Below are 27,317 nucleotides of genomic sequence, written 5' to 3'. Positions count from 1 at the left end.
CTGCATCCAGAGAGAGGACTATCTATGGAGATTGAATGTGGATCACAACATAGTATTTTCACCTTTTTTGTTGTTGTTTGCTTGCTTGTTTTTTTCTTTCTCATTTTTTCCTCTTTTGATCTGATTTTTCTTGTGCATCATGATAAATGTGAAAATATGTTTAGAAGAAATGCACTTGTTTAACCTAAATTGGATTACTTGTTGCCTAAGGGAGAAAGGAGGGAGAAAAATTTGGAACACAAGATTTTGCAAGGGTGAATGTTGAAAACTCTTTCTACATGTGATTAAAAAAAAATAAAATACTATTAAGTGTGGGGGGAAGAAATAACCCTTTTAAAGCTATCACTGCAATGTTAATCCAAATAAAAGAGGGTGGCTAGAAATAGATACAGAAACCAAACTTCTCTGGCATTAGGTATTAGGTCTATATATCCTGTTTTATGGTGGCTGAATACTGCTGCTGTTTTATCAGCTCGCTTGAAATCTTACATCATCTTACATTAGAAAGATGCCTATTATATAAAATAAACCCATACAAATCATCAGCATTTCTATATGTTATGACAACACCCATTAGCAAGAGATAGAAAGAGAAACTATTTAATATTACTGTGGACAAACTAAAATATTTGGGGGTCTACCTACCAAAACAAACCTAAGAACTATATGAACACAATTATAAAACACTTCTCACACAAATAAAATCAGATCTAAACAATGGAAAAAATATCAATTGTTCATGGCTGGGCTAACCTAATATAATAAAAATGACAATTCTGCCTAAATTGGTCTATTTGTTCAGTTCCACATCAATTAAACTACTCAAACTTTATTTTATAGATTAGAAAAAAAGATTAGAAAAAAATTTATCTGAAAGACCAAAAAGTCAAGAATATCAAGGGAATTAATGAAAAAAATACAAAGAATGGTGGTTTAACAGTAGCAAACCTAAAACTATATTACAAAACAGCAGTAATGAGTGGTGGATCAGTTGAACACATTAGATACATATGACACAATAATCAAGATCTAAAGCAATCTAGTATTTGATAAATCTCCAAACTCCAGCTTCTGGAATAAGAACTCAGTATTTGACAAAATTTTCTGGGAAAATTGGAAAATAATATGTCAGAAAATCATCATATATAAGGTCAAAATGAATACATGATTTGAGCATAAAGGATGATACCATAAATAAATTAGGAAAACAAGGGACAATTTATCTATCAGATTTTTGGAGAAGGGAGGAATTTATGATTAAAGAAGAACTAAAGAACATTATGAAAAGTAAAATGGATAACTTTGATTACATTAAATTAAAAAAAATTTATATAAATAAAACCAAAAGAAACAAAATTAAAAAAGATTAAAAACAAGATTAACAAGATTAAAAAAGAGGTACAAAGCTGGGAAAAAATGTTCATAGATAGTATTTCTGATAAAGATCTAATTTCTAAAATATGTAAAAAACTGTGTCAAATTTATAAGAATGCAAGTCATTCCCCAATTGATAAATGGTCAAAAAATATGAGCAGACAATTTTCAGATGATGAATTAGCCATTTCTAATTATGTGAAAAAAATGTTCTAAATTACTATTAGTTAGAGAAATGCAAATTAAAACAACTTGTAGGTACCAGTATCTTATATTGGCTAAGAAGACAGGAAAAGATAATGATAAATGTTGGAGGGGATGTGAGAAAACAGACACTAATGCACTGTTGGTGGAGTTGTGAAATATTCCAACCATTCTGGAGAGCAATCTGGAACTATGCCAAAGGGCTTTAAAACTCTGCATACCCTTTGACCCAGAAGTGCCATTACTATGTCTGTATCCCAAGGAAATCATGAAGGAGGGAAAAGGACCCATGTGCAAAAATGTTTATAGAAGCTCTTTTTGTAGTAGCAAAGAATTGGAAAAGGAGTGAATGCTTATCAATTGGGGAATGGCTGAACAAGCTGTGGTATGTCAAAGTAATGGAATATTATTGTTCTATAAAAAGTGATGACCAAGCTGATTATAAAAAGGTCTGGAAAGATTTATATGGACTGATGCTAAGCGAAACAAGCAGAATCAGGGATACATTGTATACAATAGCAGCAAGAATGTGTGATGATCAACTATGAAAGCATTGGTTCTTCTCAGTGGTTCAGTGATTCGAAGCAAACCCAGTAGACATTAGACTGAAAATACCATCTGCATCCAGAAAAAGATCTAAGGAGACTGAATATAATTCAACACATGCTATGCTTACTTCTTTTTTCTGCTTTTTTTTAATGTCTCCCATGGTTTTTCCCCTCTTGTTCTGATTTTTTTCTCCAATCATGATTCATAAAGCAATGTGTATTAAAAATAAACTTATCCCAATAAAAAAATAAAATAAAAAATAAGAAAGGTACCTGTTAGCATAGTAAAATATCCAGCAATGATATACACAGAAAAAGATATTAAAAATTGTTTAATCTAAGCTTACCTGTATATGTGCAACTGTTTTCCCAAAAGCTTTTCTCTGTTTGACATAATTCCTAGTTTCTTCAAACATAAATTCACATGCAGAAATGGCTATGTCAGCAATCACTAACCTTTCCTGTAAACAAAAGAGGACACAGTATAATTCTTGATAATTTTTAATTATAATTAATCCCCAAAATAATCTTTATAAATTTAATAACTAAATTCTAAAACAGTATTTTTTTAGCTTTTGTGAGAAAAAAAACCCTTTAAAGGAAAAACTAATATATCAACAATTATTTATTAAATGCCTATTGTGTGCTAGACACGTGTTAGGGAGTGGCAATACAAAAGCAAGTATTTCTAAGTATGTGGATGAGATTCCCTGGCCCATTCCTTCAATTCAGACACTACACTTGGATTCATTATAACTATTAATGGATGAAAATAATCAAACCTGTATTGCACTTGGCTAATAAATACTTATTTGTTCATTTGCTTTTTCAGTTATGTCTCACTTTTTTTGTTCCCATTTATGCTTTTTCTTATTTTCTCCATCTCATTTTACAGATGAGGAAACTGAAGCAAATGGTGAAGTGACCTGCCTAGGCTCACACAATTTATAAGTGTCTGAGGCCAGATTTGAATTTGGGAAGACAAATCTTCCTAACTTAATGCTACTCAAGCATTATATGCCAGACACTGTGCTATGTCCTGAAATAGCTCCTGACCTCAACATGCTTCCATTCCCTTAGTGGGTACAATATAGAAATATATGTAGTGTCCCAAAAGCCTTATTGAAGTTTTAATCTTACTAATTATTAAAGGCAAACATTATAATATAAACATTACTTTAATTTTTATTCCTCACTATCATATAAATATTAATAATAAAAATAAATACAATACAATTATAATGTAAGTATTAAAAAAGCCATGGTATCTAATACTCCAGCAAGAATGCATAAAGAACTTGGTCTCAGGAATCATATAGTTTTAAACCTTAATAAGCTTAAAGCTGCACTAAAACTTTTGAGGTATCACATATAGTTACAAAAGAAACAAAGTGATTTTTTTAGTAGAGAGAGAGCCCTGACAGCTGAGAGGATTAATAAAGACTTCATTTAGAAAAGTAGCACTTTACTGGAATCTCGAAAGAACTTTGGAATTCTTAGAGATGAAAGCAAGGTGGAATTATATCCCAAGATACAGAAGACAATAGACAGTGCAAATTATGAAGATATGAAATGGTGTGTTGGGTATTGGGAACATCAAGTAGGTCCATTTGACTGAACCACATAGTGTATGATGAAAAAATCATGTGCAGTAAGGTTGAAAGATTGGAGCCACATTTTGAAGGCATTTGAAGCCTTCATAATTAGATAATAATAATAATAAATAATAAACATAATAAAAGAATTGTATTTATTTCTAGAGGTAATGGGGATCTGGGAGGCATTTGCATAGTAATGATAAGTATACAAATTTGGAGGTAATAAGTTACAAATAAGAGAGTATAGAAAAAGAAAAAGAAGAGTCAAGAAAGAACCTTGAGTTCTACTTCTTTGAAAAGATATGATATCAATGAAGATCCAAAGAAGCCTGAGACAAAGTGGTAAGACAGGGAAATGGAGAGCCAAGAGAAAATCATGTCATGAAAATCCAAAGGAAGAGATTACCCAGGATAGGGTGATAGAATAATGACAAATGCTATAGAAAGGTGAAGGGGATGAGGACTATTAAAAAATGTTATCTTATTTGGCGGTTAAGAGCTAAAGAACAAGCAAAGTTTTCTCTTTTGTGGCCTTCAGTCACTTTTGATTGTATTGCCTTTTTGTCATTGTATTTATTAACAATCTGCTCCTAAAATGGGGACTTGATCTATCAAGCTCCATATGGAAGAAATGCTGATGACCTATCCAGAGGAGAAATGAAGTAACCCAAAATGCACAGTCTAACCTCTATCTAACAGTACCTATCTCAACTCTACAACTCACAGTTTCAGAAGATGACATTTTATTTTAATTCTACCTCTAACATTTACTACCATTATGAATGGACAGTCATTGAACTTCAGTTTCCTCATCTGTAAAATGCAAATAACGTATATAAAATAAATACATATAAATATAAATTAAACTCTATAAATGCATAAAGGTACATTTATATGTACATATATAGAGTCCAACTCTACACAGCTTAAACTTTGTCAACTTCAACTAAGAAAAGATTTTATCTATATTATTTATAATTATTATTTATTAACATCCAATATGATTTAGATGACATTTCTACTGTTTACTATCTTGATATCTTTCTTTGTATCTTCTGCAATTATCCTAGGAGAACCACTGTTTGGCTTCAACTCTTGTTTATTTTTACATGCTCTAAATTTGCCCCAAGGGATATTTTGTCTTGGTTTAAAACTAGATTATTAATTTTCTTCTGTTCCTTGACTTTGTTATCTAAGTTTTTTTCTATCACTCTTATATGATTTTAAAAATCATTTGTTAGCTTTTTCAGGAATTCTTATGTACAATTCATTTTTTTTCCCATAAAGTTTTACTTGAAGCTGTTTTGACTTCATTGTGTTCTTCTGAGTTTGTGTCTTGTGCTTCCCTATCACCAGATTTTTATGGTCAAGCTCTTTTTTGTTGTTGTTTGTTCATTTTTCCATCTAATTTCTTAATTTGGAACTTAATGTTAAAGTTGGGCTATATTTCTAGAGTGTGAGAGTGGGAAAGAGCTCTGTCTACAGCTTCAGCTTTTTTTCCCACTCCTGTTTTCAGAACTAGTTTGGGGGTTTTGGAAGTTTTGGTGCTTCTAAGGTGGTGTGACCTAAGAAGAGATGTAGTCACTATTCTCTTGGTGTATACTCTGACTCTGGTTCTTTCTCAGGAATGATCCCTGATCCCATGGGATTGCAACTGATACCGCCTGCTCCTTTGACACTGGACACAATGCTGTTCCTTAAGATTTCTCATATCTTGGGGCTGGAATTGCTATTGTTAGGACTTTCACTTCTTCCTCTCCATCCTTGAACCATGATCCAAAAGTGGCTATAAGCAATGGAGTTTGGAAACAGTGTCTAGTCCTGTGTCCAGTGCTAGCACAGAAGTAGCCCCTAATTTCTTTCTGACCAATTGCCAATCTCTAGTTTGAGAGTTTCTTAAGCTTTTTCTATTTCTGTCACCACCACCTAGTCCCATCACTTTGCCAAGTGAGCTCTGGGCAAGCCTTCTTCCCCATATTACAGATTTTTCTTTACAACCTCCTATGTTATCTTGGACTTGAAAAATGTCTCACTCTGACATTTTTCACCTTTTGTTGGCTCTGCCACTCCAGAATTTGATTGATGGTGTTAAAGTTGTTTAGAGGGGAATATTGGGAGACCTTAGACCAGTGCTTCTCTATTCTACCATCTTGGCTCCACCCTCAAAAGTCCCTCCCTTTCCTAAACCTCTTTCCCTTTTACTTCTCTACAGGATAAGATGAATTTCTTTACGCAACTGGGTATTTACATGTATTCTTTCCTACTTGAACCAGCTCAGATTAGAGTAAGTTTCAAGTGTTGCCTGTTTCCTCTCATTGCCCCCTCTCCATTGTATAAATGTAGATCCTATTTATGTGAGAATTTTCCCAATTTTTCCTCTCTTCCAGGGTATTCTTTCCTACCCTTCTTTTTTCTTTTGAGATTATCCAAATATAATAAAATCACACTTAGGTTCTTTGTTTAATTAGAACTCCCTATAAGACCCCTGGTCATAATAAAGTTCTGAAGTGGATGACATGTATCATCTTTCTATATAATAAGGTAAACAGTTTAGCTTTTCTTAGTCCCTCTTATAAATTCTCTTTCATATTTACCTTTTTATCCTTTTCTTGAGTCCTGTGTTTATTAGATTTTCTATTCAGCTCTGGTCATTTTGTCAAGAATGCTTAAAAACTCTCTATTTCATCAATTATCCATTTTCCCCTCAGAGAATTATACTTAGTTTTGCTAGACAGATTATTCTTGGTTGGAATCCTAGATCTTTAGCCTTCTGGGATCTATTCCAAGACTTTCATTCTTTAATTTTGGTAGCCATTAAATCTTTTGTCATCCTTATTGTGGTTTCTTGGTGCATGAAGTTCTTTCTTTTTGGCAATTTGCAGTATTTTCTCTTTGACTTTTAGATTTTGGGTGGGAATATTCACTTTGGGGTTTCAGGAGATAACCAGTGTGTTCTTTCAATTTCTGCTTTTTCTTTTGGTTCTAAGATATCTACATAGTTTTCCTTTTTAGTTTCTTCAAATGTGATGTCCAGGTTCTTTTTATGTTTGTGGTTTTTAGGCAGATCAATGATTTTTAAATTCTCTTTTCTTGAATCTATTTTCCACCTCAGTTTTTTTCTGTCAGATATTTCATAGATTCTTCTACTGTTCTTCAGTATTTTCTTTCCTTCTCTATTATTTATGTTTCACAGAGTTAAGAGCTTTCATCTGGTCAATTCTATTTTTATTTTCTTCAATAAAGTTTTGTACTTCTTTTACCCTTGCTGTTAATTCTTTTTTTCATAAATTTCTTGGTTAGCTCTCATTTCTTTTCCCATTTTCCTCACTATCAAATTTAATTGGTTCCTTAAATTTCAGTCATTGTTAAGCCCTACTGCAAGGTTCTAAAGGTTCAGAAAAACTGAATTGTTGGCTCCCCTTGGGTCTTAGTTTTTTGTCTTGGTTTTTCCATTGTGGAGTTAAGTTGTGTTGTGCTATATTACAGTCTGGAATTTATTTTGTGCTTATTATTCAATTAGGGCCCTATGATTAGTCACCAATGAAATCATAGATCTCCCTGGTTTCTAATGCAAAACTAAATCATAGATGACAGAGCTGCCAGATAGCACCCTTTCTAACTTCTACTGCTAGCTCAGAAGTGTCCAGTTCTTCTTTATGTCCCAGTGTTCTTTGCTCTGGATACTAGAATGTGCCCATGTAGTCACTACCACTGCACATTGTTTACTTTTTCTTAGCTTTCCCAATCAGAATTCATTCAGGTACCTTTCCTAGATTGTCAGGGAATGAGTATGGATGGAGAATTAGACAAAAATGTTGATGCTCATACTCCGTCTTGATTCTACCTCCCCATACAATTGATATTGTTGCCAAATATTCCCTAAAACATCCTTTTAACTTAGATCATGAATTTCCAGGTGTCAAAAACAATAAAAGCAAATACAAACACACCTTTAGCACCCACTAAAAACTTAATTAATCCTATTCTATTTCACATTAGTATTATATAGACATAGAAATGTATTCTCCTGTATATGATATAGATATAAATGCAAGATAACCTTACCTGTGGGAGCTCTGCCATGAGGTAATAGAAACCTTTGTTTTCTTCTCCAAGTAGGGCACTTGCTGGCAAACGAACATCTTCAAAAAACAGCTCTGCTGTATCCTTTTTTAAAAGAATATAAACCAAGAAAAAAATGATTTTGTTTGGCCACAATCTTTTTAAATGCAAGGAGATGACATCTTTTCACATATTTACATGTGAAAAGGACAAGAAATGTTGAAATATATTAAAATTTTTTACTTAGTGTGAAAGATTTAACATTTAAACACATTTACCATGATATATGGTAGGGGGAAAATCATTTGGCTAGGCATGATAGAAATAGTGAATATCTATGATACATGAGATGTGTTACAGGTTAATAATAATAATAAATAAAAATAACAGTAACAATAGTAGTTTTATAGCACTATAATGTGCAAAGTATTGTACTATCTATCTTTACAAAACTTATCTCATTTGATCTTCACAATAACCCTCAGAGGTAGGTGCTATAATTAATCTCATTCTATAGATAAGGAAACTGAGGCAATTAATGCCTGTGATTTTCCTAAGACCACACAGTGTCTGAGACTAAATTTGAACTGAAATCTTTCTGACTCTAAATCCAGCACTCTGCTTACTGCCCAACCTAGAATATTCAATATTAAATATTGTTATTAACTGCTTGAATTGTGGCTTACTTGAGCTTTCAATCCCATTTTATGAAGCTTTCGTCCCTTGATGAATCCTTTCATTCCATTTTCCACTAGGAAAAGACTAATACCATGGGCAGGAGAACGAGCTTCACGGTTTGTAATAGCAACAACAATCACTACATCACTCATCCATCCATTAGTAATGAAGACCTATATAAAAATATATAACATCAAAATTCTTTAGAATGGTCCAGAGAGATAGTATAGTGTAATGTTAGGAATACTGGCTTCATAGCAATAAAATTAGTTCAAGTCTCACTTGTGATACATCCTATCTGTATGATCCTGAAAAAGTAAAATTAATTTCTCAGTTGCTCTAGGAAACTCTCTAAAGTGAAATGAAGGGGTTAAATAGTATAAGTACGAGTTCCCCATGCTGATGAAATCATAGGTCCAGTCTTTATTCCTGTCCTATAGTGTTCCAAGTCTGTGTGCTGAAAAGGAAAATGTCTATTTCATTCAGAATAAATCAAAGGTATTAATGCCTGCTCCTACTTCTATGGAGTCAGCCAAACAACACCATATTTCATTTCTCAGAAAGGAATGTAAAGGAAAAGGTTCAAATGCTGCCAAGGGCAAAGTCTCTCAATTTTTGATTTGCTAAGACTGCAAAAAATGACAGACAGCACATTCTGATTTTGAACCCAAAACAATTATTTGCTGTATAGTTAGAAACCAGCCTAGAATGAAAAAACACAGAAGAAATTAGAGGCAAGGCCATATCACAGGATATTAACATAACACAGGATAAAAGGTCAATTCTATGTAATTCAACAAATTCTTATAATTAATCTTCCATGTCCCAGGAGGAAATATGAGTTCAAAAAAAAATCATAGGCCCCTTCTCTTTGGGGGTATATATATATGTAGATATAAAGTGCATAAAAGAATACAAAGTAATTTGCATATGGGAAGGGAGAGGAAGCATGCCCAATTGGGAAATGCAGAAAAGTCTCTTATAGATGTTGGTTCTTCAGTTGAGCCTTAAGAGGAACAAAGCTATTATTACATACAGGAGATGACTGTAATGCATGAAGGAATATCAATTAGGCTAATTTGTAAGTGAGAAGGAGTTATATGAAATTAATATGGAAAGCCTGAAGTCTTATATCTATAAGACAGATTTTTAAAAATACAGTCAAGCAAGAAAATCCCTGTCATGAAGGAATCCATATTCTAATGGGGAAATACAACACACATGGGGCCTAAAAAGAGGGTAAGTGCTAGAAATCAGACTGAAATTGGCACAGTTAGAAGTGCTAGGTTTTACATACCTTGCTACCATTGAGAATCCAGTCATTTCCATCTTTCTTTGCATTTGTTCTTACTCCCTGTAAGTCACTGTAATTGGGATGAAAAAGGAAAAAAATGTAAAAGAAATTATCTCCACTTAGTAAAAATTTAGTGACATAAATGATACAGAAATAACTGGCTATAAAACATGACAGGCAATTAATAACTAAGACAAGTTTAAATATATTTTTAAAATACTTTCACAGTCATAAAGGAAAACAGTGTCAACTTTATGTTACAAAAACAGTGTCAACTTTATGTTACAAAAATTATAAGCACTAGCATGACAAATGTGAAACTATGTTCAGAAGAATTGCACATGTTGAACCTATAGTGAACTGTTTGCTATCTAAGGGAGAAGGAAGGGGAGAAAAATTTGGAACACAAATATGTTTGTCTCAGTTTCCTCAACTGTAAAATGGGGATAATATAGAACAGTTAGCATAATCTTACAGGAGCAGAGGCCCCAATAAGTTTGACCACGCCTGGCCAGATTGAGAAGTTTAAGGCAATACAATAAATAAAGGGAGAGAGAGGAAAGAGTACTAATTTCCTTCTTTTATTGGTATCAATGTATTAAATGAATGAACATATCAATGAATGAATGGTCAACAACAAAACAAAATCAAATGTACATGGAATAAAGGTTTCTCTCTGCCAGGTCAATAAACCAAGAAGAACCAAGGCTGAAGAACTGTGTATACTCAATGTGATGCTTCCTGGATAAAGTATATTTTACCATAGTGTAGTGGTAAGGTTTGTTGTCCTTGGACAAAGACTAGACTCTCATTGCCCCCAAATATGAGGAAGCACAATAACAAGGAGAGAGGGAATTCAGTGTGGGATTGGCCAAACCTGGGCAGAGTAGGGGAGAAGCTGGTCTCAGGAAGACAGTAGGAATTCTAATCCAGCAGAGTCAACATAAACATTTTCCTTATGCACAAATCTGATAATGTCACCCTTCTGTGCTCACTTAACTCCTGAGGCTCCTGTTGCTTCTAGTATAAGATAGATACTCTTCTACTGAGCATTTAAATGTGTTCACAAGACCTTCAATGATGACATCAGTAAACATTTATGAAGCTCTTGCTATTGCTGGATACTGTACTAACCATTTGGCATTATCCTATCCTATTATTCCCTTTCCTCATACTAAGATCCAGTCAAAGTGACCTTCTGTCTGTCCTCACATGGGCCATTGTTACCTCCTGAATCTTCGTCTTTGTACTGACTGACTCAATCCTGGAATATGCTCCCGTTCTCCCTTTCCCTTCTTCTCTTTCCTTCCTCCCGCTTCCTCCTTTTGTCCCTTCTCCTCATAGAGTCTATCTCTTCTTTCCTTAAATTTCAGTTTAAGCAGTACCTTCCCTGATCCCTTGTGCTGCTAGTGCTGCCCCCCCCCCTCACCTTTGAAACTGCACTACATTAAACTCTCTAACTGAGCAACTACCTCATGAGGTTGTGTGAGCATTACATGAGACAATATTGATAACGTCCTGAGCACAGTGTAGGGCACATTTGTTGTTGCTACTGTTCAGTTGTGTCAGACCCCTTATGATTCCATTGCCACAGCATGCTGATGCTGTTCATGGGGTTTTCTTGACAAAAATACTGGAGTGGTTTGTTATTTCCTTCTCCCATGATTTAAGACATAGAAGGTAAATGACTTCCCCAGTCACACAGCTAGTACCTGAAGGCGGATTTAAACTCAGGTCTTTTTGACCATTTCTATTCAAGTTTAATGCTTCTAGTATAATGGATAGGGCATTGACTCAGAATGCTGAAGATCTGAGTTCAAATTCGGACCCAGAGATTTACTAATGGGAACATGGGCTAGTTAGTTAAGCTCGGTAGGCTTCCATTTCTTTATTTTACAAACAAGGAGTTACACTCAATGGCCTCTAAGGTTCCTTCAAGCTCTAAATCTATGAAAATAAGTGGTTATTGACCAAACAGTGTTATCACTTTTGGAGTAAATTTATGGTTTGTAATCATAGCATAGGGCAACCAATGGCACAATGGATAAAATATTAGGGCTCAAGACAAGAAGATTCAACTTCCTGAGTTTAAATCCGGCTTCAGGTGCTTCCTAGCTGTGTAATCCTGGTTAAATCACCTAACACTGTTTGCCTTGGTTTCCTCATCTATAAAATGACTTGGAAAAGGAAATGGCAAACTGCTCCAATATCTCTGTCAAGAGAATCCCAAATGGAGTCATGAATAACTGAACATGACTGAAATGATGCAAAAATAACAACAAATTGGGGCAGCTAGATGGCGCAGTGGATAGAGCACTAGCCCTGAATTCAGGAGGACTTGAGTTCAAATTTGACCTCAGACACTTAATTTTTTTTTTTAATTTAATAGCCTTTTATTTACAGGATATATGCATGGGTAACTTTACAGCATTAACAATTGCCAAACCTCTTGTTCCAATTTTTCACCTCTTACCCCCCCCCACCCCCTCCCCTAGATGGCAGGATGACCAGTAGATGTTAAATATATTAAAATATAAATTAGATACACAATAAGTATACATGACCAAAACATTATTTTGCTGTACAAAAAGAATCAGACTCTGAAATATTGTACAATTAGCTTGTGAAGGAAATCAAAAATGCAGGTGTGCATAAATATAGGAATTGGGAATTCAATGTAATGGTTTTTAGTCAGACACTTAATTTAACACTTCCTAGCTGTGTGACCCTGGGCAAGTCACTTAACCCCAATTACCTCAGCAAAAAACAAACAAACAAAAAACAACAACAAATCATAACTTAATGACTAGGGAAAGCAAACACATAATCCTAAATCATAAATTGAATACTGAAGTTTTCCCTAAAGAAATCTGTTAAAATACAGACCCTGAAATTCTTTGCAAACACATCCTCTAGTAAGACTGCTAAAAACAGCCAAAACCAAACTTGTCAGCTTACCTTCCTGCCCCAGGTTCTGTCATAGCTATGGCCCCAATACATTTGCCAGCAGTCATCTCAGGGATAAAACGTTTAATCTGTTCTTCTGATCCATAGTTTGCAATATAGGGCATAATAATGTCTGAATGAAGACTAAATCCGGGGCCTGTACAATTTGAGTATGCTCTTAGAAAGTAAAGGAAAAGGGTGAGTGAGGAGAAGAGCAAGTGGGAAAAAAATTAATCCCAGACAAAACGGGTATTATTAGGGTTGCATGATTCTAATAATAATATTTCTTTAATATTTTGATAGGCCTATTATCTAATTCATATAGTTACTTTCCCCCAACCATGAAGAATTTAATCTATGGAGAACAATCTAATGTTCTTCTCTATTTCTTGATATTGTATGGACATCATTGGGCAATTCCTCCCTCTCTCACTCTATGACTGGACAATTTTTTTCTTTTACTCTGATTATACTTTTTAACAAATAAAAATATGGGGGCACTCTAGGTGGTATAGTGCATAAAGCATTGGCTCTGAAGTCAGGATGATCTAAGTTCAAATGTGACTCCAGACATTTAATACTTAATAATTATGTGAGCCTGGGCAAATCACCTAGTCCAAATACTTCCCAAAATAATAAAAAATATGAATAGTTTTTTTCTTTAAAGGATAAAATGTCAGTCTCATAAATGGACTTTCATGAATATTTGACTAAAGTATTTTTAATAATTATTTTCAACATCTACAGATAGAGTAATTTATAAGACACCACGACCTTCCCCCTGTCTCTCCCATTCCCATGGCCTCAGTGATTTAATGAGTGTTTAAGTTTCAAAGGAAAATATGGCATTAATATCTGAAAATAGTTAAGGAGATGATGTGTCCTACCTAGTGGAAAAAACAATGGACAACGAGTTAAGAAGACTAAGTAAATGAAGTAAAACTTCATTAGCATGTGACTAAGGGCAAGTCACATAACATTCTGGGTCTCAGTTTCTCTATCAGTAAAATAAGGGACTACAATAAGTGATCCCTAAGGTCTTACCTAGCTTTGCCACACTATGACTTATTATTTGTCAAAGAAATATCAATCAACATAAATAGTAAATAAAAATAAGAATCAAATACTTACTGTTCCTCCCAGACAATGGAAGAAGATAACAGGTCTCCACCAATACCGCCATGTTTCTCTGCAATATTGATACCTAGAAGTCCTTGTTTTCCAGCTGTTTCCCAAACTTCCCGACTTACCTCTCCAGCTTTCTCCCACCTGCAAATTGAAGTTAAAAAATTACCCCAATTTTGAGGCCTTCTATTTTACTTATCTTCTAAAGGAGAAAGTCAATCTGTGCCATGATCAATACTTTATACAATTACTACTTATATCTTCCCCTATTTTTTCTTTTTTTCTTTCTTTTCTTTCTCTCCTCTCTTTCTTCTTGTCCTGTAGCTATGTTAGGCCTGGATGGTACTCAGTAGTAATTACAGGTGATGCCTGACCCTGTAGCTATCCCTTGAAGCTAAATAAAATGTTTTTTTTTTTCTGAGTATTACAGATTGTAGTCCTAAACTATTGACTGGCCTGAGAAAATGAGAGGACAAGGCAAAAGCAAGGAATCCTGCCCTACAGTTCTAGCTGGAGAAAAGGAAGACAAGTTAGACTACAAGTGGCTTCTAAGAAAATGGAGTCCTGAGTGTAATGGGCTGAGGCTTGAGTTGATGCACTGAGGTCCCAAGCACATGAGGCTAAATAGTAATTGGACTATACTCTATTAATATATATGCTTGGATAAAGAATGGCCCCTGCCCACTCTCTGTGCAAGTCCTGATGTGTTGTATAGGAAATGACGATTTTGGTGGGTGAAGGCAGGGAGACAGGAAGAGAGGCTGAGAGGGATTGCTGCCTGGGGTTTGGTTCTGGTAACTGCGGTTCTCCTGGTTTCTGGTCTAGCTAGCTTCTTGACTCAGCTGCTGACATTGCTATTGCCAATTCTCTTCTACCTCTGACCTTTCTTCATCTCTGCTAAGAATAAAGATTGAAGATTTTCCCCTAACCTGAATTCCTGACTCTGGCTGATTTTAAAATACACAGTCATCACATTTGGCGCCCAACGTGGGGCTCGAACCCACGACCTTGAGATTAAGACTCTCATCCTCTACCGACTGAGCTAAAATGTATCAACAGATGTTTTAATAAGGCAACTTGCTAAGGAAAATGCTAATGAGGTTTGCAGAAGAATTATACTAGGACTGTGCAAGGATGCTCCTTTAGAGGAGTTCATAAGACGCTGTGCCACAGTGGGCACAAATGCCTTTTATAGTCAGGCTATGATGCAGACTTCCCAAGACCCGAACATGGGAAGACAGGGTCTCTTCTGGCAAGGGACTTCCAGAGAGACTTGTCAACGCTTTCAGTGTGGTAAAATAGGGCATCTGAAAGCTCAATGTTGGTATAGAGACAGAGTGAGAAAATAGGGTGGGAGAACAAGACCCAATACCCCATGTCCAAAATCCAACAGAGGCTTCCATTGGGCCTCAGAATGTGGACAGGCTCAGGGAAATGGGATGAGGGGCCCAGCCCCAGGGCCCCAGGCAAAAAACACTTGGGGCATGATGGCAGCCAATGGTGCACCCAAAGAGTGCCTAGAAGTCCAATAGCCCGATATGATCAATCAGCCAGGAAGCCATATGATGGGACAAAGGGATTATATAATCAATCAGCCAGGAAGCAACCTAATGGGAGAAAGGGATTACAATTAGGGAGAATAGAGTTGTATGTAGCTGGGACAACTGAGATATCCCTTGGAGAGGTGAAATCTGTTCCTCTCCAGCCTATGGATCCCTTGCCTCCAGGCACAGTAGGCTTGACCATTTCACCTCCTTTTTGTACATACAAAACAGTGTCCATCCACACACTGTGTGGGAAACTGGGAAATGTGTAGATAATATTCCAGTCACCAATACAGGCAGACAACGTGTGACTTATTACCCAGGAGAAATAGTAGCATCAGGTTTACTCATACAGAATCCTAATAAGCAGCCTGCTGATAGTCACCCAGATTCTGATTCCAGACCACAAAATCCAGCAATATACTAGACAGCAGCTATAACAACTGACCAACCTATGCTTACTATCTATATAAATGGCATACCATTAGAAGGATTGGTAGACACAGGTGCACACCATACAATCATTAGAGGCGCCAATTGGCCTAGTCACTGGCCAAAGATTAAAGCAGACACCTACATGTCTGGCGTAGGAGGACCAATAGCAGCTGAAATTACCGCTGCCCCTATGAGATGGACTTTTGAAGGCAAAACAGGAGGTTTTACCCCTTTTATAGTTGAAAAATCCCCATCAATCTATGGGGAAGAGACGTTTTACAGCAATTAGGGTTAAAAATGATTACTTCGGTTTTTTTAAGCAGGGCTGCTGTTGAAGGCCTGCCAACACTTTCACCTGTTCCTATCCAATGGAAAACTGATACACCAGTGTGGATAGAACAGTGGCCCTTAGGTAACAATAAAATTCAGGCCTTATTAGATTAGTACAGGAGCAGCTTGACCAAGGACACTTACAACCTTCTCTAAGTCCTTGGAATTCCCCAGTGTTTGTTGTAAAAAAAAGAAATCTGGAAAATGGAGGATGTTAACAGATTTAAGAAAGGTGAATGAACAGATGGAAACTATGGGAACTCTTCGGCCTGGACTTCCATCTCCTACTCAATTACCTAGAGAATGGCCTCTTTGTGTCAAAGATATTAAGGATTGTTTCTTATCCCTCTGGATAAGGAGGATATGAAAAGATTTGCCTTTTTAGTGCCCAGCATTAACTTAGCTGAACCTTAAAAAATATATGAATGGACAGTTTTGCCACAGGGAATGAAAAACAGCCCTACTATGTGTCAAATTTATGTTGCTGCTGCTCTTGCTCCAGTAAGAAAAGCATTTCCAAAAGTTATACTATTACATTATATGGATGATATGTTGGGATGTGCACCTGAGGAACAAATGTTAGAAGCATGTCTACAAAAGACCATAGAAACACTAAGGAATTACAAATTATACATAACACCAGAAAAAATTCAGACATGCTCCTTTTCAATATTTAGGATATGAAGTATACTCTAAGGTGCTTACAATTCAAAAACTGTCCTTAAGAACAGAGAAGCTAAACACAATGAATGATTTTCAGAAATTGATAGGAGATATCCAATGGATGCGACCAGTGTTAGGCTTGACTACCTATCAGTTACAACCGTTATATGACATTTTAAGGGGAGACAGTGCTTTAAATTCACCAGGACAGTTTACAAAAGAAGCTCAAGAGGCTTTGAGAAAAGTTGAACTGGCTTTATCCAATGTGGTTGAAATTCACTCAAAAACCCTTGGAAATATCAGTTTTTGCCACACAAGAGGCACCCACAGCAGTCCTTCATCAAGGAGACAGTGTGATAGAGTGGGTGAACCTTCCGGCACAACTAGAACAAAGCCTTACTCCCTAACCAGTGCTTGTGGCTAGAATTTTATTAAAGGCCACTAAGCGAGCAGTACAATTATCTGGGACAAGACCTGACAAGATATACACGTTTTATATCAATACACAAATTAATGTGTGTTGTGAGACCATCCCAGAGTGGCAAATTTTATTAGTCATGGCTCCAAATTTTACACATGGGTCTCCATTAAAGATAACCAGACTATTACATAATTGGTGATGGATTCTTGAAGAAAAAGTTTCTAAAGTTCCTCTTAAAGGACCAACTATCTTCACGGATGCATCCAAACATAATATTTGTGTTGTGTACTCTCATGATCTAGCTATAAAGAGAGAAGTCAGAACTCCTTTTCAGTCCACTCAGCAGAATGAACTAGCTAGAATGTGATCATTCTAGCTCTTACTTATTATCCAGGAGACGTAAATATAATATCTGATTCGGCCTATTCAGTAGGTGTGGTACAAAGAATTGCCACAGCCCAAATAAAATTTGCAGCCTCTAATATATATCAGCTCTTTAAGAAACTTCAAGAGCAAGTGAGAAAGCATCCAGGTAAGATCTATATACTGCATGTCCACTCTCATAGTGGACTTCCAGGTCCCATTTTTGATGGCAATTCAAAGGCAGATAGCCTTCTAACTATGTTGGTCAATATCCCTTTATTCCAAGAAGCCCAGGCATCTCATTCTAAATATCATCAGGTTGCTCGAGCTTTAAGTTTACAATTTGGAATAACAAGAGAGGAAGCTAGGAGCATAGTAAAAGCCTGTACGGCTTGCCTTCCATTCCACACTCCTACACTGCCTCCAGGGAAGAACCCTCGTGGTTTGAGACCCAATGAAATCTGGCAAATGGATGTGACCCATTATAAATCTTTTGGTCGTCTGTCTCTTATCCACGTTGTGGTAGACACCTTTTCGGGATTCACTTTTGCAATACCAGCAGCAAAAGAGACAGCCTGAGTGGTCACTGAATTCCTCACACAAGCATTTGCCATTATGGATGTGCCACAAGCAATAAAAACAGACAATGGTCCTGCTTATACTTCCAAACATTTTGTACACTTTTGTGCACAGTATAAGATTTTACACACCACGGGCATACCTTTTAATCCTCAAGGACAGGCAACAGTAGAGAGGAGAAACAGAGATATTAAGACACTCCTCCAAAAACAAAAGAAAGGGGGAACCACAGGTAACCCTAGAGAACTTCTAAATCTAATCCTTTATATTATTAACTTCTTGATTTTTGACAAAGATGCACTGGCTCCAGCAGACAGGTTTTATAACCCACCGGAAGGTCAGTGTCCAGTGCGAGCAGCTCCACTATCTTTAGATAATCACCAGGTGATGTGGAGAGACCCAGAAAGTGGTGAATGGAAAGGACCAGATAGGCTAACTGCTTTGGGGAGAGGGTTTGCTTGTATCTCTACAGGTGGAGAAGGAATCAGATGGGTGCCAACGAGCCATAGCTCAGTCGGTAGAGCATGAGACTCTTAATCTCAGGGTCGTGGGTTCGAGCCCCACGTTGGGCGCCAAATGTGAAGATCGTGTATTTTAAGATCAGCACGAGACAGGAATTCAGGTTAGGGGAAAATCAGATGGGTGCCAACAAGCCGTATTTGCCTTGTCCATTGCAGAGAGATGGAGTAGACCCTTGAAACAAAGGAGAAGACCCAAGAAATATTGGATGGTTCCATTGCTGATTGTGCTCACCATTGAAAGAGCGTGGTAGTTATGGTGTTTGACTCATGGACATCGAAAATGTATGGACTTCAAAACTCTCAGGAATCATTGGATTCTCTGAGACATAAGATTGTTTGTAGGACTTGAAACCCTCAAGAATCATTGGATTCTCTGAGACATGATAAGATTGTTGTAGGACTTGAAAACCCTCAGGAATCATTGGATTCTCTGAGACATAGGACTTGAAAACTCTCAGGAATCATTGGGTTCTCTGAGAAATGATAAGACTGTTACAGGACTTCAAAATCTGCTGGAATCATTGGATTCCCTAACACATAAAAAGACTTTTGCAGGACTTCAAAAACTCAGGGGGATCATTGGATTCCCTGACATGTGAAGCAATGGACAACAGATTGGTTTTGAACTATCTCTTGGCTGCTGAAGAAGGTGTAAGTGTGACTGTTGTTTACATAACCTCCTTCTAGGACTTCTGGAGATCTTTTACAATACCATGCTGATTTATATTGTTTGCTATTCTGCTACTTGTATGTACAATTCATATTTGTTACACCACATCGAGCCTGCACTGACTGAGGGGAGGGTCATCCCTAATAGCCTCTGCGTTATTGCTATGTGGTTGTGTAATACCTCCCATGCTGATGGGTTTGTGCATAATAAGACCCTTCAGCCCAGAAACCCGCTAGCAATCCCCACTTCCCTTTGGTGCTTTTCATCTCCCTTCCTGAGATGTCAGGGAGGGCGTGATCATCTCCTTTTTAGTACTTTCACCTCCCTTCCTGAGAAGTCAGGGGGGTCGTGATCACCTCCTTTTCGGTGCTTTCACCTCCTTTCCTGAGAAGTCAGGGAGGGTGTTATCACCTCCCCTTGGGAGCTCTGACCTCCCTGAGGAGTCAGGGATGGCATGACCACCTGTATTCTAAAACAAAAGAAAGCGGGAGATGTAATGGGCTGAGGCTTGAGTTGATGCACTGAGGTCCCAAGCACATGAGGCTAAATAGTAATTGGACTATACTCTATTAATATACATGCTTGGATAAAGAATGGCCCCCGCCTACTCTCTGTGCAAGTCCTAATGTGTTGTATAGGAAATGACGATTTTAGTGGGTGAAGGCAGGGAGACAGGAAGAGAGGCTGAGAGAGATTGCTGCCTGAGGTTCGGTTCTGGTAGCTGCAGTTCTCCTGGTTTCTGGTCTAGCTAGCTTCTTGACTCAGCTGCTGACATTGCTATTGCCGATTCCCTTTTACCTCTGACCTCTCTTCATCTCTGCTAAGAATAAAGATTGACGATTTTCCCCTAACCTGAATTCCTGATTCTGGCTGATTTTAAAATACGTGATCATCACACCTGAGAAATTCAGGAATTTGCTTATGAGTTATATTAACTAGCACAAATACCAGTGGTGTATGCATTAACCCTATTCTTTTTTCTTAGTCTAAAGAAAGTTCCATTGATTCCTATCATTTAATAGATAATAAAAGGTGTCCATAACTTGGAGAACAGGTGAATAATCAGATATAGAATATAATAAAATATCATTATATCATAAGAAATGATGAAATGAGTGGTTTCAGAATAAACTGGAAAGACTTGTAAGAACTGGTGCAAAGAAGAAAAACTAGAAGACAATTTACATAATAACAACAACTCTGAAGGGCCAAAACTTTGAAAGACTTGTTTTATCAATGCTTTTTTTTACTTAATAGTCCCATTACATTATTTCCAATTACATGTATAATTTTCAGCATTCATTTGTTGAAAGATTTTGGGGTTCCAAATCTACTCAGTGGGTTTAACTGGGTAATGGATTTATTTGATTTAATTTAAACTGGGATTATTTATTTTCCTAATTTATATTTAAACAGAAAATGTAAATAAATCAAATAATAGTCATGTTAAAAAAAATTTGGATTTCAAATTTTTTTCCCTTCCTCCTTCCTCTTTTCCTTCATCCTTTCCCAATATGGTAAGCAATCTTCTTTAGGTTTTATATATATATATGCAAAATCATGTAAAACATTTCCATTTTAATCATGTTGTGAAAAAAAAATGAAAGTAAAAATCATCCCCCCCAAAGTGAAAATAGTATGTTTCAATCTGCATTCATATTCCATCAGTTTTTTCTCTGAATGTGGATAGCATTTTCCATCATGAATCTTATGGAATTGTCAAGGATCATCATTGCATTTTTCAACCACAAATTCGAGAGGATTAATGATGAAATAAATTGTCCACCTCCTCACAAAGACTCATGATACAGAATGAGATGTGCAGCTTTGAACACTGCAAACCTGTAGATCTGTTACAAAGATTGTATTTTTCTTTTTTTTTTTTTTACTAGAAAAGGGGGATGAGTTGACAATAAGATTGCCCCCCACCTAAAAGAGAGAAATAAGAAAAATGGGTCATTGAAATATTTCTCTTTTTTTCATATTTGAATAATTTGAAAAAGGGCCTTTTTTTTTAAAAATTGGCACTTGAAAGTATTTAGGAGACCACAAGTAAAAATGTAAAGTGCATGCTCTCAGGAATTTACCAAGAGAAAGTTTTAAAATTGAATGATAGTCTAGAACATGCCAGCTGCTAGTGTTCCTCCCTTTTAGTGACTCACTAGGAACATGATCATAAAGTCATGAGTCAAGAAAGAGATAAGTCATCTGATGTCACTGCTATATAGAACATATGTAACCTATAGTCCTTAAGAATTGTCTTTTGATATCCATCCAGCATATGCTAGAGGATGGATTTGACCTCAGGTTTTCCTAACTTGAAATCATCTCTCTATCCTCTACTCCATGCTATTTTCAAGTACTGGTAAGAAACAGAACGTAAGAGTGAACAAAATGAGGAAAATGCAGCAATAAAGAACACTGACTAGGAAGGTGGTTAAACAATATGGGATAGAATCTTGATTCTGACTCTTAAATCTACATGGCTTTGGACAAGTCTTTTAACTCAGGTTTCTCATTAATTTGCAAAATGGAAAGAGTTTTTGGTACATTCACCCATAGGGTTTCAGTGAGAAAACTTTAAAATCCCAAGCAAAAATAAGCTATTTTTTTATTTTTCTGAGTTTGGGAGGTAAATTTCCATTTCTGATCCTGATATATTCTATATAAAAATGGCATCTCAATTTTTAATTGTTGTTAGTCTGCTTGTTTTTTTCCTTTCATACCTTTTCCTCTTTTTATCTGATTTTTCTTGTGCAGCATAACAAATATGGAAATGTTTAGAAGAATTGCACATCTTTAACTTATATTGGATTGCATGCTGTCATGTGGAAGGGGAGAAAGGGAGAAAAATTTAGAACACAAGGTTTTGCAAAGGTAAATGTTGAATGCTATCTTTGAATGTGTTTGGAAAAATAAAATACTATTAAAATTAAAATGGCATCATTTCACTTAAGTAGATAATAATAGAAGTAATCATAATAGCTAGTATTTATATCATATTGGGTTTGCAAAGCACTTTAAAAATATCATTTCATTTAATCCTCATAACAATCTTGGGAGGTAGGTATTACAATTTTATAGATGGGAAAACTGAAGCAGGCAGAATGTAAGTGACTGGCAAAGGATCAGTCACACATCAAATTAGTGTCTAAAGCCAGATGTGTACTCAGGTCTTTTTGACTCAATGCCAGAACTCCAGTCCCTTTATCCCTGGTTGCCACTTAGATAAAAAGACACATCTGGTTTTGTGTTTTATAATAAAAAAATAATTTTTGTCATAATGATATGAATATATGTGGATGCAGAAATGATGGAGAAAGAGAACAAATAATTGTGATTTTGACTCTAAGAGGAAAAACCCAGCAAACTCACAAAAGTACTCTTTATCAAACTGAATACTTTTAGCTGTTCATTAAGAACCAATAGCCAGTCAATGTTCCAAAATTACTACATAGCAATCAGGAACAAAATATACAAAGCAGACAAGGAAAGGAACTTCCCTCTGTAAGATATTGTCATGAGGCTACATCTAAATTCATAATCTTCAAAATGGAAACAAAAATTATCATATTTACTCTGTGTGACGTGGAATCACCTCCTCTTGAAAGAACTTCCGGACACTTTCCCTGAAGATATCATGTTCTGAAGAGAAGATTCTTCGAATACCAATGTCAGTGAGGCTTTTGGCAGAAGAACTTTCCAGACGGCCTTTCCCTCCTGCATGTGAGGCCCTAAAGAAAAATTTTTTAAACCCCTTAGCAAATTTTCTTTAAATAGCCTATCACTTTCCCCCCATCAGGCTACTGTCATCCATGCCTTTGTTAAACAATGAAAAGTTTTTACTTTTCAGGAGAGTTATTTCAGAATCAGAAAGATAATGTACTGGATATCTGCCATAGGTAATAATGACAATAATAATAATTAAATAATGATGAGAAGGATAATTTGCATTTATATTGTGACTGACAGCTTGCAAATCACTTTACATATACTATCTCATTCGATCTTCAAAATATTGGGAAATAGGTGCTATTGTTATCTATAGATAGGAAATTGAAGCCAACAGAGGTTAAAGTGTCTTGCCCAGAGAGGATGATTCTATTTGAACAATGGTTGGATTCCAACATCACAATTTTTGAAAATGTATCTAATGAACAGAATTCACCATTATCAACCAAGAAAACATTATCATTTGTTTTTTATTAATTCTGTCCAATGGAATCTTATTAAAAAGATAAGAATGAAATAATACATCACATTTACCCAAGCACTTTCAGGATACAAAGCATTTTGGCAAAAAGTATAAGGTCTCTTCTGATTCTACTCTCAAGTTTACAAAGCACTTTGCAAGAGGTACAAGATATCCTCCAATTCTACATCTCTAAATTTGAGTCTTAAGATTGCCAACTATTAAAATAAATTATCTGAAATAAAAAGAAACCGAAGGCCAAGCACTTATGATTTAATTTGCAAAGTTATCATTTGCATAGGGTCAATTTACTCCTCAGTTGTCAGAGATGATAAGTGATTTACATAGCTGATTTTCATAACAGAAGAGAGGAACAATAACCAAAATACCAAAACATGTTCTGACCATAATTTGATTGTACAAGATAAATTTTTTGATTAGTGCACTTTTCTGAGTTTTTTTTAAACCTGTGTTTTCAAGGTTATGTTTTTTTATAACCAGAAAGCTCACTGGGAAAAAAGTACTTGAGATTTGAAGTTAGCAATTCCCCTTTTCCCCCCATTTTCCAGCAGACAATTTTAGAAGATTCAATTGCTCAGCTTAGACCATGGATCAAGAAAAAAGGCAGCTTATTTATACATTTAAACTGGAAAGAACTTCTCTTTTGTCTAACTCCTTTCTCCCCCAGTCTACAACTCTCCTTTTCCCCTTGGGAGGCAGGTATTATAGTGATTTTGATCCTGAGGGGAAAAAAACCACCACTCACAAAAATATTCTGTATCAAACCGAATACTTTAGCTTCTTTAAGAACCAATAGCCAAAGTTCTGAAATTACTATGTAGCAATCAGGAACAAAATATACAAAGTAGACAAGAAAAGGACCTTTCTCAATCAATCCCCCTTTTTCCAGCTTCTAGAAAAGGGAACTACTTTTATAAACTCATAGTCCTACGATTATTTTATTCCTACAAAGATATGTCTTATTCTAAATGATAAAATCTTATCAATCTATCTCTTCATTTTTTCCAGGTAACCTAGACTTAATGCCTATGTTAGACTGGCCTAGTTGTTAGCTTTTCCTAAAGAAAGGAGTTTTAATCTTATAATCTAAAAAACAATTAAAGTAATCATACTAATTAATTTCCTTTTCACAATAGCTCCTTTCCATAGTGCATTCCTCCACTTTTGACAGCAGGGTTATGGAGTGAAAAATACACAGGTTCTCAAAGTGGGCTCTGAAGACTTGGGAGTTTTCTAAAATAGAAAATATTTTATTTTCCATTCCCCATTCACTTTTATCTAACTCCTTTCTCCCCCAGTCTACAACTCTCCTTTTCCCCTTGGGAGGCAGGTATTATAGTGATTTTGACCCTGAGGGGGGAAAAACCACCACTCACAAAAATATTCTGTATCAAACTGAATACTTTAGCTTCTTTAAGAACCAATAGCTAAATAATTGTACAATATTTCAGAGTCTGATTCTTTTTGTACAGCAAAATAACGTTTTGGTCATGTATACTTATTGTGTATCTAAGTTATATTTTAACATATTTAACATCTACTGGTCATCCTGCCATCTGGGGGAGGAGGTGGAGGGTAAGAGGTGAAAAATTGGAACAAGAGGTTTGGCAACTGTTAATGCTGTAAAGTTACCCATGCATATAACCTGTAAATAAAAGGCTATTAAATAAATAAATTAAAAAAGAGCCAATAGCTAAAGTTCTGAAATTACTATGTAGCAGTCAGGAACAAAATATACAAAGTAGACAAGAAAAGGACCTTTCTCAATCAATCCCCCTTTTTCCAAAAGTTCTTGGATGGGGGAGTGTTCTCTATAATTTTAAAAAGTAAAGTTCTTGGATGGGGGAGTGTTCTCTATAATTTTAAAAAGTAAAGTTCTTGGATGGGGGAGTGTTCTCTATAATTTTAAAAAGTAAAGTAAGACGAAAAAGTTGGAGGATATTTTGCAGTTTAGCACCATAAAAGCCACTGATAAAAACCACCCTTCTCTTTGGGAATCCCCCGGAGAGGTTCCTAGAGGTCCCATGGCTAGGGTGAATCTGTCATGTCCTAGAAAAGGAGCCAGATCAGACGTCCCGGAGCAGGGGGTCAGTCGGCATGTATTTAGTACCTACTGTATGCCGGGCGATTCGGAAGAGTTTGGGATTTAAAATGAGCAAACCTCGGCTCCACTCTAAGGATGCTCAGTCTAGTGGGGAGAACCTGGTCTTCACTGGGGAGCGAGCATTAACTCCGGTGCCCTTCCACCCCGCCGCCCCGCCCGCGGAGACGCCCTTTGCCCCTGGAGAGTGTGTGTGGGGGGGGTGGGGGTGGGGTGGGGGGGGGAGCGGGACTGTCCTATTGCGGCCAAATTTAGCTGCAGAGGCAAAGCCTCCAAGTCGGGAAAAGGGGTCAAAGTTCACCGTCACGTCAGCGAGGGAGAAAGTAGTCCAAAGTTCACGGTCAAAGCCAGGGAGAAAGTAAGGCAAAGTTCAGGGTCACGACCCCGCTTCCTCCAGTGTGGGGTCCCTCCCCGGGGTGCCAGCCCGCCCCCCTGCTCCAGCGCCAGGCGCGGGAGGAACTCCCCCCGGGGGCGACAGTCCCGCGGCAGGTGAGGACCAGAACTTGTCCCAGCTCTCCCTTGAGGGTTATCCGGAAGGGACTCAGTTACGGCAGCACCCGTTTCCCGCTAACGAAGAGCTCCCACAAACTTTTCTAAAAAAAAACCCTCCCCTCTCTTCCGCTCCCCCGCCCTCCGCCGGGCCTCCGCAGCACACTCGCCTAGTCCTCGGGGCGATGGGGAGCCGAGGCTGGTTGCTCAGGAGGCTCCAACTCCGGAGAGACCTGCGGAAGAGCCGGGAGGCCATGGCAGGCAGCTGGCGCGCCGAGCTCTAAGGCAGAGGCCGCCGGGCCTTAGACTTTAGCCCTTATCTAGTGAGCGCCCAGGGGACAGAGTGCGGGGCGAGGCTCCCCCTAGCGCCCACCGCGTGTCTGTCGGTCATTAGAAAAGCCCCGCGCCAGGAGTCCCTGCCAAAACATGAAGTGTGCAGGCCGCGGGGGGGGGGGGGGGGGGGGGGGGGGCACAGAAGCCGGCCTGCCGGTATTTGTCAACACCTGCCCGGTACCAGGGCCCAGCGCCTGCTCCCCAAGGAAGCCCCGCCACGGGTGGGGGGCCGGGAGCGGAGCCAGCCTCCTGGGCCGAGTCCGGAGGAAAGGCAGCGAATACCGGCGGCCGTCAGCGTCCAACCCGGGAAAGGAGGAGGCTCTCCCGGAGTACTGGACAGCCCGCAGCTGTTTCTGCATCTGCATCACGGGAATGATGCGAGAAGCCTGGGGAAGGCGCAAGAAGCTGCCAAAAGATAAAAATCTCCGAGGGGTTCATGATCGGTCTCGGGGGCAAGAGATAAAGAATATTATTTCTTGTGTCGCGGGATGAAGCGGTCAGGCGTACTTCAGGGCAATCATTTTGGCAGGTGAGTGGATGAGGGGTTGCAGCAAAGAGACTCTGGCCGGAGGGCAACGGGAAGGCTCAGTGATGAGGATGCGCAGGTGTGCAGTGGTGAGGATGCGCAGGTGTGCAGTGGTGAGGATGCGCAGGTGTGCAGTGGTGAGGATGCGCAGGTGTGCAGTGGTGAGGATGCGCAGGTGTGCAGTGGTGAGGATGCGCAGGTGTGCAATGGTGAGGATGCGCAGGTGTGCAGTGATGAGGATGCGCAGGTGTGCAGTGGTGAGGATGCGCAGGTGTGCAGTGGTGACTGTGGAAATGGTAA

The 27,317-nt window shown here is 37.5% G+C and overlaps 1 protein-coding gene across 1 annotated transcript in view; it reads right to left on the bottom strand.

The window, feature by feature from the left end:
• Window positions 1–26,511, bottom strand: part of ACADL (acyl-CoA dehydrogenase long chain) — a 36,740-nt gene extending 10,229 nt beyond the window's left edge. Inside the window, exons 1-8 of the mRNA XM_031958112.1 lie at window positions 26,329–26,511; window positions 22,934–23,089; window positions 13,836–13,973; window positions 12,717–12,881; window positions 9,762–9,828; window positions 8,473–8,637; window positions 7,790–7,891; window positions 2,474–2,587 (exon numbers count right to left, since the gene is read on the bottom strand). Of these exons, the coding sequence (XP_031813972.1) occupies window positions 2,474–2,587; window positions 7,790–7,891; window positions 8,473–8,637; window positions 9,762–9,828; window positions 12,717–12,881; window positions 13,836–13,973; window positions 22,934–23,089; window positions 26,329–26,414 (993 nt within the window). The 5' untranslated portion in view covers window positions 26,415–26,511. The remainder of the gene's footprint in view (window positions 1–2,473; window positions 2,588–7,789; window positions 7,892–8,472; window positions 8,638–9,761; window positions 9,829–12,716; window positions 12,882–13,835; window positions 13,974–22,933; window positions 23,090–26,328) is intronic.
• Window positions 26,512–27,317: the final 806 nt, after the last annotated feature.

Source organism: Sarcophilus harrisii, chromosome 3, assembly GCF_902635505.1.
Source record: "Sarcophilus harrisii chromosome 3, mSarHar1.11, whole genome shotgun sequence".
NCBI lineage: Eukaryota > Metazoa > Chordata > Mammalia > Dasyuromorphia > Dasyuridae > Sarcophilus > Sarcophilus harrisii.
The sequence above is the reverse complement of the archived record's forward strand: the minus strand, read 5'-3'. Positions and strand labels throughout refer to the sequence as shown.